This window comes from Cervus elaphus, chromosome 9 (genome assembly GCF_910594005.1).
Source record: "Cervus elaphus chromosome 9, mCerEla1.1, whole genome shotgun sequence".
Lineage (NCBI taxonomy): Eukaryota > Metazoa > Chordata > Mammalia > Artiodactyla > Cervidae > Cervus > Cervus elaphus.
The window spans coordinates 66,472,061-66,485,335 of NC_057823.1; the positions used below are offsets into that span (position 1 = coordinate 66,472,061).

General features: G+C 48.4%; 1 protein-coding gene across 1 annotated transcript in view; it reads left to right on the forward strand.

The window, feature by feature from the left end:
• Window positions 1-6,452: 6,452 nt before the first annotated feature.
• GALNT10 (polypeptide N-acetylgalactosaminyltransferase 10) overlaps window positions 6,453-13,275 on the forward strand; it is a 215,968-nt gene continuing 209,145 nt past the window's right edge. Inside the window, exon 1 of the mRNA XM_043913369.1 lies at window positions 6,453-6,749. Coding sequence (XP_043769304.1) covers window positions 6,591-6,749 — 159 coding nt within the window. The 5' untranslated portion in view covers window positions 6,453-6,590. The remainder of the gene's footprint in view (window positions 6,750-13,275) is intronic.

Genomic DNA, 13,275 nt, shown 5'->3' on the forward strand with positions numbered 1-13,275 from the left:
AAAGCAACTATAGAGGAAGCCTGATATTTATTTTAGTGGCAGTGCTAGGAGGAGGATTGCTTCTTCTGCATCTGATATTTGCATCTGACCCTTCTGACTAATACTGTACGATGTACGCACTCAATTACGTAGGGTATTTGCTCTTTGAGATGTATGGCTTTCTCTTCCCTTTCAGATAATCGTATTCTGTTATACTTGAGGCACCTTCTACATCCACTGTCTTGATCCAATAGCATTCCTTTATAGTTGGCAGAATAGGTTTAATTGGCATCTCAGTGTGGAAATGACAAAGTAGGCTCCAAGCGAGACAGGCAATTTTCTGTCTAGAGGTCATTTCAAATAGGCTTCCTGCAAACTCTTTCTTTTTATTCAAACCAGGAGCTGAAATGCCACTAAATACACACACTGGACTGAAGCACCATGTCTGGCTCCCCTTCTCCCATCCTACCTTGCAAGACTGAATCCCAGAATTTTAGAATTGAAAAACACCTTAACAAGCATCTGGTTCAGGTGTTTTATTTAATGCAATCATATTCTGTATTTATTGAGACAACTCTAATCCCTGCTACCACGTATACTCCTGGATTCATTCATGATAAACATGATGCTCAGAGAATTTGAGTGACAGGTCTGAAGCTGCAATGAAGGAAAGGGCAAAATCTGGACTGATCCAGGCTTATCAGAGCCATGTGGGGAAATTTCAACTGCAGGACTTGGGTTCTCTTGCTCTACATTTAGAAATTTGAACTTGTTAAATGACCAGCCTGGTAGAGAGAGCAATTTAGGTTACTGACACCAGTGTTAATACATTTTCTGAGTGCAGGTTTTAAAGAGGTGAATGTTTGATTGATGAGTTGATTCATTTCCCAAATGTTCGTGGAGAACCTATCTGGGGTCAGGTACTGCATTAGACATTGAGGGTAAGCTGGAGAGCAAAACAAACAAACAAAAACAAGATGCTCCCTGTCTGTCCTCAAGGGGCTCACAGTCCAGTGGAGGAGACAGATGTCAATCACCCTGTAACTGGAAACACTGTGACTGTTAAGGAAAGGCGTTGCTAAGAGGTCACAGAAATGGGGAGCTTAGGCAGGTTTCTCTGGGGGTGTATGATGACCTTGACCATCTCGCAGAAGAGGAGGGGCAAGAAGTCTTCAGGCTTGCACACACCAGAAGTCCAACATTTGGAATTTCCTGTATTTTTCTTAGAGTTAAGGAGACCTCTCTCTCACCAGCTTGGAAATTATATTATGGAGTCACGATTATCCTCATTTCACCTATGAGGAAACTGAGGCTCAGAGTAGCTAAGGCACTTGGCCAAGGTTAAACAGTGTTAGAGGTGGACTGGTTATCACACTAACACTTCCTGACTTGCTGACCCATTCCACTTTCACACGCCCTTAGCTCAGCCTAGGCAAGACCAACCTGAGGGTAGAGCCCTTGACAAACAGGGTCAACAACATTAAGAAAGCCAAGGTGAGGCCGTCGAGAAGGAAAAGTCTTTTGTATCCTCATAAGGATATATAAAATTCTTCATATTCTTTTCCATTTCTGTTTATCACAGGATACTGAATATATAATAGTCCCCCTTGCTATACAGTAGGATCTCTGTTTATCCATCCTATATATACCAGTTTGCATCTGCTAATCCCAAACTCCCAAGCCTTCCTTCTTCCACCCCACCACCCCCTGAGCAACCACAAGTCTGCTCTCTTTGTCTGCGAGTCTGTTTCTGCTTTGAAAATATGTTCATTGTGCTGTATTTTAGATTCCACATATAAGTGATATCATATGGTATTTGTCTCTTTCTTATTTCACTTTGTATGATAATCTCTAGGGCCATCCACATTGCTGCAAATGGTATTATTATGTTCTTTTTTATGGCTGAGTAATATTCCATTGTATATATACCACATCTTCCTTACCCGTTCATCTGTCAATGGACATTTAGATTGTTTCCATGTCTTGGCTATTGTAAATAGTGCTGTTATGAACATAGGGGTGCATGTATCTTTACAAATTACAGTTTTGTCTGGGTATGAGAGCAACATTTCTTGTTCAATTTCAGTTGATGACTTGATCAGTTTCCCCAGGAAAACAGCCTTAGCTCATGTGCTGCTCACATGTCTCCAATGGTATTGTCCTGGTGAGTGTGATAAAGCCCTGAGAGGATCACTACCCTCACCCCCAGGCCCACCACCCATGCCTGGCACATCTCACATTGTGCTCAAAGAGTCCTGAAATCAGAGCTGGGTTTGTGGGCTAGAGTTTCTAGTGAGGGCTAATCCAGCTGATGTGAAGCTTTGATCAACAAGTCACTCAGATAACATGTAAGAAACAGCTCAAATCCAATCTTGTGCAGACTCCTTCTGGGAGCTAGAAGGGATGGGGAAGAGAGAGACACTGAAGATTTTCCCATCCATGACCTCAGGTGCTATACTTCACTCAGCTGGTGATTCCTTACACCTACTGTGTTGCAGGCCTGGGAGGAGCCACAGCTTAGCTCCCTGTGGTTGAGCAGGAGTAAGAGCTGAAATCCAGGTGCCCTGGCTCTGCTAGCTCTGCTATGACCCGGGCGGAGGTGGGCACCCTTTGGGCAAATTCCTCTACTTGGCAGGAGCGCTCGTTTTCTGATTCACAAAAAGAGAAGTATGTGTTAGTAGAGGCAGGGCATAACATAGAAGGACCAAAACTAACGAAGTTCCTTCTTGCTTGAAGTTTACATCTAGTGAGGGAAATGAAAAATGATACCTGTTCTAAAGAAAAATCAAGCAAAAGGAGATGATGGAGGCACTTTCTGATATTTTAGATCAGCTAGTGAGGAAGCTCTCTCTAAAGAACATTTGTTTTGTTCCCTAAGAGACGGGAGGGAGAGAACCATGTGCAAAGGTTTAGAGGAAAAGAAGCAATGGCCCAGCAATTTTGCAAAGGCCCTGAGGCCAAAAAGGCCTCAACTTCGTGCATTTGAGGAATACAGTGATAAGACCAGTGTAACTACAAGGGAAAGAGAGAGGGCAAAACCTAAAAGTCAGGCCAAATGACAGAGGGCCTCATGGGTTTCTAGCACTGTGCTGGGTGCTGTAGAGGTGCTTACGTGTTGCAACACTGTGTTTCCTTCTAGGAAATTCCACTTTTGTCAAACAGAGAGGATGGAAATCCCATTACAGAAACACTGAACATCAGCTGCAGTGTAAAAACCATAGGGCTGTTCAGAGCAGTATTGTTCACCATTGCCCACCCTTAGATGAGTAGACAAACAAAATATGTGTATACATACAATAAATATTATTCAAACTAAAAAGAAGGGTGAAATTCTGACACATGCTACAGAGTGGATAAATCTTGAAAACATTGATAAGGGAAATAAGCCAGACACAAAAGGTCAAATATGGTATGATTCCACTTATATGGAGTACCTAGAACAGGCAAATTCATAAAGACAGAAAGTGGAGTGGTGGGTGGTTACCAGGGGTTGAGGGGAGCAGGGTGAAGGGTGGAAACTGGGGTTAGTGTTCAGTGGATAGAGTTTCAGGTTGGGAAGATGAAAATGTTCTAGAAATGGATGGAATTGATGGCTGCAAAACAACATGAATGTACTTAATGCCACTGAATGGCTAAAATGGTAAATTTTATATTATGTATATTTTTACCACAATAAACAATATTATTTAAAAAGTCATAGGGCGATAAATATTAAAAATCATCTGGTAGCTTAAACATATATATAAATACTATTAAAATATAATCTTCCCTTAAAAAATTCCTTGAAGGATTGGTAAACCTTGCCTGTGAGAATGCCTGGGTTTGGTGCCTTTCCCCTTCTTTGGAAGAAGGGCTGGGGATGGTTTTTTATTATCTGTTTAGTTTTTTCTTTTCAATATTTATTGTGATATTCAAGATTCCTCTTTTTTCTTGAGTTGTGTTTGGTAATGTATGTCTTCTGAGAAAAATATTGTCATCTAAGTTTTCACATTTATTTGGCATAAATGTAATTTGTAACATTTTCTTACTATTTTACAATTACAATTGTGATCATTTTCATTTGGGAAAAAAAACCACAAACTCACAGGGCTAGGATCTAGGGAAGGAAGAGTGGGTATTCCAGACAGAAGGAACAACAAATGCAAAAGCCAAGCAGCAGGAATGAGCCTGAAGCACTCTGAGAACAGCAAGAAGGTCCACGGGCTGAGGCACAGGAAGAGTAGAGGGTGAGAGCTGTTCATTTGGCCTTACAGGACCTTGTAGCTCCTTCCAGAAATCCAGTGGAAGATGGGAAGCCATTGGAGGGATTTGAGCAGTGTTGATCTATCTACCTGATCTTTGTTAAATTAGGATCATTCTGGTTGCAGCTTTCTTTAATCTGAATCTCACTCGCAAACAAGGATAAGAAAAGCACTTACCTCAGAGAGTAACTGTGAGCAGTAAAGGTGGTAAGGTTCGCTGAGGGTTGAACACGGTGACTGGCATAGAATAAGCATCTCAGTATAACGTAAGCACTACTGTGACAAGACCAAAGACAGCATCCCCCTGAGGAGCCGTTTTGGAGGACTTCATGGAGGAGGTGACTGTTCAACTAGACATAGAAGGAGGGACAAGGTTTCCACCCATATAGATGGAGAAGAGGAGCAGGCTTTCTGAGTGGAAGGAACTGTGTGGTCCACATCACATGAAGGAAAACAGCCAGCAGCCAGTAGGGCAGGACAGAGAGGAGAGAATGTTTGATGAGCTCTAGCAGTTCAGAGGAGAAGGCAATGGCAACCCACTCCAGTATACTTGCCTGGAAAATCCCATGGACAGAGGAGCCTGGTAGGCTGCAGTCCATGGGGTCGCTAAGAGTTGGACACGACCGAGCGACTTCACTTTCACTTTTCATTTTCATGCATTGGAGAAGGAAATGGCAACCCACTCCAGTTTTCTTGCCTGGAGAATCCCAGGGACGGGGAAGCCTGGTGGGCTGCCATCATCTATGGGGTCGCACAGAGTCGGACACGACTGAAGTGACTTAGCAGCAGCAGCAGCAGTTCAGAGAGGGATGTGGGCTCTAGAGCCTAAGTGATGGGAGTTTTGAAGGTTTCCTAGCAGGTGTCAGGATCTGAACTATGATTGCAGAAAACTGAATCCCCATCGCCCAGCCTGGAGCTGGAAGAACTGCGAGGCAGGAATCTTCAGGACGCCGGTCCAAGGCCGGGGCGATGGAAGGGGCGTTGCTAGCAACTAGCTAGGCACAAGGGTCTGCGACTGGGCTGGAGACCCAGAGGATCAAGAGAACGCACGTACGGGGAGGCGGGGGATGTCGGGGCGCGGGGGGGGGGGGGGCGAGGAAGGCAACCAAGAGGGCGCGTTGTCCCTGGGCATCAGAGAGGAAGCAATTTATTAATAAACGAAGAGCACTGTAGGAGCCACAGGCATCACCGTCGGAGTCCCGCTCCTCGGCCGGCCGGCTGCAGCGCCGAGGCGGCCCGACTTCCTCAGAGCCCTCACCACAGCTATGGGCACATTCGTTCATCTAATGAAACTGCGTGTTTAATGTTTTAGCCCCCAGACGTCAGGGCTAGAGAATCTGTTTTCATTTCATCCCCGTGCCTGGTACAGCTTGCCAAGGAGCTGAACAGGAGGTAGGAACCCACAAGAGGTTTGGAGAAAGGGCTCGCTCGGGTGAGCTGACAGCCCAGAGTGCGACTGGAGGGCATTCCAAGTCCAAGGAGGCTGATCTCGCGTGAGGAGAGGTCCTGCAGCGACGCTGCGATCACCTCCCCGCCGGTGTGCAGGGGCCACAGACAGGTGGCGGGGTGGGTGAGGCTGCACTCCCCAGTCTACAGACGGCGTTCACACCTACCGCCGGGAACCGGGGGGAAGAAAACCAGGGTGCACAGAACCAAGCGCGGGCAGCGCAGCGGAGGCCCCATTTCCCGCCTGGGAATACCAAGGCCCCGGAGGCAAAAGAAGTCCGCAGGTCCTCCGGGCCGAGCCTCGCGGTGGGACGCCACAGCCCTCCTCCCAGGAGTGAAGTGTCCGGACTCCAGTACCATTTGCATATCCCCCGGGGAGCCCGAAAACTCTTGGCTGGAGTCCGGAGCCGAGGTGGCCGGGCTGGACTTTGGGGGTGCCCGGGAGCGCGTCCCACAGCGCGCACCAGTTAGCGCCCAACTCGCCAACTCCGGGACTTTTGCAAAGCTCCCGCGGGCGGGGGAGCAGCTGAGGAGCGGGCCGCACCATCGCGGTCCGAGAGGGGGGAGCGGGCCGCCCTGGGCCCCTCGCAGCCGGGCGGAGCGGAAAGAGCATCGAGAAGCCGCGGCCCGGGGCTCACGGCTTTCGGCAGCAGACACTGAAGAGGCCGAGGCGGGACACGGAGCTCGGCGGGGCTCGCGGGCTGCTGCGTCGGCGGAGCACCCCCACCCCGCGGCGGCGGCGCTGTGGCGGAGCCCGGCTCCCCGGCCGGCGAGCGGCGGAAGTGCCGCGGAGTTGGAGCGGGGCCGGCGCCGCGGCCGCTTCTCTTCGCGGAGCTGCTGCCGCCGCCGGGCGGACGGGCGGACGCGCGGAACTGGGGGCGGCGCGGCGGGGCCGGCGGGGCGCGGCGGGGCTGACCGGCCCCGATGAGGCGGAAGGAGAAGCGGCTTCTGCAGGCGGTGGCGCTGGTCCTGGCGGCCCTGGTCCTTCTGCCCAACGTGGGGCTCTGGGCGCTGTACCGCGAGCGGCAGCCCGACGGCACCCCGGGAGGATCCGGAGCAGCGGCGGCCGCGGCCGCCGGACAGGTGAGTCCCCAGTTGCCATGGAGTTGGGAACGCGCTCTCCAGGATTTTTCTTCTAGCCTTCGGTTGGTTCCTTCCTTCGCCGTCCGCTGTCTCCTCAGAGTCAGCGCCGGAGACGCCTCTGTTCTTCCCATTGTTTTAGATGGGAAAATTGAGGCTCAGAGAAGGGCAGGGATTGTCCCCGCTATTCAGAAACCGAACCAGAACTACACACCAGGGCTTCTGATGCCCACAGGTTACCATCCTCTTTCCTGTTCCATCCTCTGTTGTGTTTCTCACCTCTTCCAGCATCTCTCCCTTTTGGAAGATCCTGTTTGCATCCCCGTATCCCAGGATGGCACCTTCTTCTGGAGGTGCCGGTCCTTCTATTTGGTGTCTAGGTCTTTTCTGCTCCCCGCCCCCCACCTGCTGATCCAAGTGTTTCCTACTCAGGTCGGCCCCTTTCTTTTTCACTCATTTGCCCAAAGAGACCTCTGGACCTCCTTCCTGTCCACAGTATTCACCCTCCCAGCCTTCTTTCTTTCCCAGATCCGGTGGATTCCTTGGAAGATGCAAAGATCATGCTCTCCTTGGAGCTTTAAGCCCTGGAGAATGGGGGTGTTTGAGCTCCTGCTCTTTGAGGGACCAGGTGCCTTTGACTTTCTGGGAGTCCAGAAGTGGGAGCTGTGGTGGGAAGACCCCCCCGCCCAAATTCCTCAGAGGCTGTTTGTGCCCAGGGCCCTGAGCATGGAATATCAGATGCTTTCTGTCCCTTCTCAGAATACTACCTGTGACCTCTTCTGAACTTGTCCAGGCTGATTAGGTGTGGTGTTTTTTTGTAGCCAGGACTGCGATTTTAATTATTTTTGCCTCCTCTGAACTCATTTATGTATGTGTGTGTGAGAGAGAGAGAGATGAGTACATATAGACTGATAGCAAAAACTCTGTCACATCACTCCTACTCTCCCAGCTCCTGGCTCAGTAGGTGCCAGTCAGGATATATATGCATGAACTGTTTCACACAGTGGGACATTTAAGTTTTTCTTGTGGGATTTGTTTTGTCTCATGGCAGGTAGATAATTTTGCATCAGGGTTGAACTTGGTCGGCAGACAGGGGAAGAGACTGACTTTGGATGGTTGCCGTTATCTTCCCAGGCTCAGGCTGCTTGCTGTCTTATGTACAGAGGGCTCTTTATGACAGGGCTGACCAATTTGAGGACAGCCTGTTGTTTTGGTAATTGTTGCAAACCATCCTGGAGAACCTGGTTACTCCTTCTGGGAGATCTTCCTGTTTGGAAGCCAAAGTCCCAACTCCCTTCCTAAACCCCCAGTTCAAACCCTGACAACTGACTTAGACCCATCTCTCTTAAATTCTGTATCCATATGGGTTTTTCCTGCATGAAATCTGTTCCCATCGTGGAGCAGCATCAGGGGCAGGAGGTCAGGGTTCTGTCCTCAGCTTTACTATAAACTTGTTGTGTGTATCCTTGATCACCTCGCATCTCCCTCCCTGAGCTCCCCTTTCTCCATCTGTGAAATGTGGTCTCTGGTCCAGTTCTCTGTGATACCATCAGGGAGTCAGTGTGGAGTACAGCAACCACTTCTGTTTTCCTTTCCTGAGGCAGGAGCCCTTTGTAGCATCCCTAGCTGTGAGGGCTCCATCCTGGACACAGCCCCAGATCAAGGGGGCATTGTCCTGCCCAAGTGCAAACTCTCCTTTGGAATAGCTGTAACCAGTTCTAAAATAGCTCCTGACATTCTGCCTCTGCCCGGAGAAAGCCCTCGTATTTCATCTGCTGTGGATGCCAGAGACGTCCTGATTTTCATTTTCTATAGACCCAGATGTGTAGAGAGAAGGTCAAGGTTAACTGCCGGTTTGGCCTGAGCTTTCAAAGTAAATTACTCTCTTGCACAAGAGGGGATTGATGGAGTAAGGCAGCCTTTGGGGCAGAGAGAGGGGAGCAACAGCTGGGCGCTGCTTGGAGCCCGTAACTGAAATGGACAGAAAGGCTTATCTAGGAAGGTCTAGTTCTTGTTCGTTTCTTTTGCTTTAGAATATCATGAAGGGGGAGAGGAACCAGAAGTGGAAAAGGGATTTGGTGGTGATGGTAGGGGATTGCAACTGATGATCTTTGCTTTAGAGAAAATATAGTGTCTCTTGGGAGCAGCAGAATGGAGCTGTTTCCCGAACGACCAGCTCTTCTAGGTGCTATAGGATTCGGCATTCGTCTGCTGCCTTTCAGGAGCACTCTGCCAAGTTTCCACACAGCCCCTTTTGTGTTTCACTCTCCTGCAGATGCACAGTGCTCGGCCTGGCCCCCAGCCCCTCTGAATGTCAGCTGGCCTTGAGAGAGGAGGCTGACTTCTCAGAGCACTGGGGTTCCGTCTCACATCCCAGAGGGCTGGAACCTGCACAGACCACGTCAGGCTGCTATCTGGGGAATCTGGCATCTGGAGCACACACAGCTTCTTTCAACAGAGCTGACCAGTTCTGAGCTCAGCTTGTCACTCTTATAATTGCTGAGACTCATCCCAGAGCACCTCACTGATCTTTCGAGTAGAAATAACTACAGAGGCTCTGGAGGGAAGTCAGACAACGGACTTTACCCGAATGAAAACTATTCCTTGCGGGTTTGGGGGAAGTTTCTCTGATAGTAACATACCCACTGTTTTAGTCGTTTAACTCTTTGATTTCTCCACTGGATTAAAGAATACAGGATTTTGAACTCAGAGGGTTTATCATCTGCTAGAACTTTAAGTCTATGTAATTCATACTTGATTATGCTGGGTGTACCACTGGAGCCGGGTAGGGCAGCTAATTTGTAAAGGACACAGAATGCTTCAAGGATTTGAGCATTCCTTTGGTCGGACAGCTGGCTTCTTGGAAAGTTGCAAAACCAAACAAGAAAAGCCAGTCTTGAAGCCATCTTCATTTTAATTTGGGGGGTGCCTCTCCTTCCTAGTCCCAATCTGTGTAACATCTGGGTGTAATTGTCTGGTCTGTTTCACGTTCCAGGCTTGGGAGCTGGCTATTAAAAACCCATGTTAAAGAAATATGATGCAGTCCCTCCCCATTTCTGAGCCTTAATCTCTTATGAAAATGACTTCATTGGATAATAGCAGCTTGCAGTAGAAGTTGGGATAATGGAATACCAATGGGATAAGAAGGTGGGATAATGGAATACCAATGACTTTAATTTTCAAATATCAAGAGTTTTTCTTTATTGTGTCAGAGCTGAACTTTATTCTTAGAACATCCAGAAATCAAAACTTCCCTCCTCCCCCCACCCCTTTTTTTGGCTTCCTTGTGGCACCCCCTAGAAAGGTCACCAGGGAATGATTTATCTTCCACAGAGGGGCTGGGATCCTTTAGATTGCTAATCCCTTCTCAGTCTGCTTGCCCAGCTGAAATCTGATGCTGCTGGGGAAGGGTTGTTGATTTACCTGAGCAAATCTGACTTCCTGTATTCGTTTATCATCCTAGGTTTGCAGGTTCCCAAGGAGTCCAGCGGAGGAAGGTCTGGGAACAGAGGCCTGGGTTTTACTTCACTCTCTTGTCCTAAACTCACTGTGTGATCTCAGGAAAGTGGTTTAACCTCTCTGGGCCTTAGATTCTCCATCTGTGAAGTGAGGGCTTAGGTTCAGAAGGGGAAAGGTAAATGTGTGTCAGAAGAGCATTTCCCCTTCCCTGGCCAGGGCAGACATTGCTAATTAGTCTCTTTTCCTCAAAGCCCAGACTTTGCCTCAACTGTTTCTAAATGCTGCAACTTAAGTGGAGTTAATGGCATGTTGAATCTCATCTGCAATGGAGAGGATAGATACTTTGTTAGGTCTTTCCCAACTCCAGCCTCCTGGGATTCTGTGAGTTTGTTTGTAAGCTTGTATCGGAAAGACCTGGTTAGTAGAAGCATGTTTAAATAGGCCACTGTATCTAACTTGTGATGAGACCACTGCTTTAGGGATATGTTCATACTCTAATGCCTTCTCTCAGACTGTGTTCAACCTTTAATCTGTTGGCTTCAGTGACATGATAACAACTAATGAAATCAGGAATGAAAAAGCAGAGGCCAATTTAAAGGATAACCATCTTGCTTGCTAATCGTACCTTGTCCACGGTCAGCTCTTACACAGAGATGGCATCAGGATCTCATCACTGAAAAACTGCCCTGAGGCAAACTTGGCAGCCAGTAGTATGTCCCATGGCAGCTGAATGCTCATGAGGGTGTTTGCAGTGGGCTCTGAATTTTGCATATATCTGTATGCCATATATGGGGCTTCCCAGGTGGAGCAGTGGTACAGAATCTGCCTGCCAATGTGGGAGATGCAGAAGACTCGGATTTGATCCCTGGGTCAGGAAGATCCCCTGGAGGAGGAAATGGCAACCCACTCCAGTATTCTTGCCTGGAAAATTCCACAGATGGAAGAGCCTGGCAGGCTACAGTCCATGGAGTTACAATGAGTCGGACATGACTGAACACACACACACACACACAGGCCATATACGTGTCAGAGTCAGCAAGGGAAGAGCCGATGCCCCCAGGAGTCCTTCCTGCTTCACAGAGAACCTCTGTCCTCATGCCCAGGGAAAGAGGCAGCCTATACGTCCCTGAGTTGCTGTGGCTAAGGAGTGCTTCATGACCTTCCCTCCCAGAAATGTCTTAAGAGTAGAAACCACATCCTCTTCTCACACATAGCTAAAGCCTTGGCACTTGGAAAACAGTCAGAACGTGTTTGCTAAATGATCTATGCATGTCAGAGCAGGAAGGGTGCTACAGAAGTTATCTAGTCTAAGCCCCGCCTATTGTAGGTATGGAAACTGAGGCCTGGGAGAGGGGCTGTCAGTTGCGAGAGGGAGGGATGCAGACAGAGCCCAGTTCTTCTCCGAGTTCTTCTCTAGTTCACCACGCTTATTTTTCCCCTTGACAAGGAAAAATTTTTTTCTTAATACTTGATCCTTCTCTACGATTATATGCCTCTTGAGCCAAGATTATCAGTCTCAGTTTTGGAGGCCAGTACTTATTGAGACCGATTATCTGCTGGAACTTACTGGGTTCTAAGTGTTTTGTTGTTGTTGTTGTTGTTTTGCAGATCTATTTTTGTAAATTTTCCTCTCGAATTTTTACAGTTTTAAAGGAAGTGAAATATATTAAATTTGAAGGTGGCAGTGGGATCCAGCAGGGCAACAGAGGAGTTAAAAGGATGCATAGCATGTGGCACTGTTAGTGTTCCTGTGGTAGACAGAGCCAGTCTGTGTTCAAGAGCTGTGTCTGGTTCTGTCAGTTGAAGTTAACAATGAATTAAGTCACGTGGGCTGAGCCGAGTAAGGACCTATACTGCTTGTACTCAGTCGTGTTCAACTCTTTGCAACCCCGTGGACTGTAGCCTGCCAGGCTCCTCTGTCCATGGAATTCTCCAGGCAGGAATACTGGAGTGAGTTGCCATTTCCTCCTCCAGGGGATCTTTCCGACCCAGGGATGGAACCCGTGTCTCCAGTGTCTCCTGCATTGGCAGGCGGGTGGGTTCTTTACCACTAGCACCACTTACTGGGATATATTAATTCCTGTCATTGCAGTGGACTTCAGGTGTGGTGTGATCTAGAGGTTCACATTCTAGACTGAGCCCCTATGGTAGCAAAGAAATGGTTGCAGCTCTATCTGACCTCATGTCCACACCCAGATCCTAGAAGAGAGATTCTGTCTCTTCTGGTAGCTTCTTTATATGAGAGTAGAAACTTGTTTCCTGTATATTCTAGCAAGACTCCTTAGGTGTTATTGGCCCAATTTGGATGTAACCATGCACACTTGTCAGGAGGAAGGGCTATGCTGATGGACCTAACCCACTCTGGAGCTAGGGGTGGGGCCAGGCCACTCCAATCACAGGAAGAGCAGTTTCTGGGGACAATAACTTGGATGCTCTTATGGGGAGGAGGGGAAATAAAATCTAGGGATGAAGCCAACAATTGTCAACTCCAGAATCCTGCTGACACAGTGTCCCAGGCAGTCACTACTGGGGCATCAGATTTGGGCCTCAAGGCAGAACCTCTTTGCCATTTGGACTCAGTTCTGGTTACTGAACCTGCAGTCTGGAGGTCCCTGTTCTCATCCCAGCCCTGCCCCCCTGGCTGAGACTTTCCTTCTGTGGGTCTCAGTATCCTCCTGGAAAAGCTCGGGCACAAATGCTTCCAGCTAATGTAAGTAGAGGGTTAAGACGAGGAGCAGTTAAAAGCTGCCTTTATTTAATCTTATGAGTTCTGCAGCCGCCTGCCTTTCCCCTCACAGAGCTGTCCCTCTCCCTCATCCCCCTGCCCCCCATTAAAAGGCAGTTCATTGAAAATTTCTCTCAAGCTGAAAAAGAACTTCTGTCTCTTCAGCTCCCACTTTTTTTTCTGCCTGGCCCTTCTTAGCTGGAGGAGGCGGAGTGTTCATACTTTGAAAGCTAGAGGAAGCTAAACAATTCCGTTTGCTGTGATGGGTGGGTGTGTATTTATGACTGTGTAGCTTTCTCTCCATGTGTCTCTCTCCTCTCTCTTATCTTTGGATGGTTCCTATTT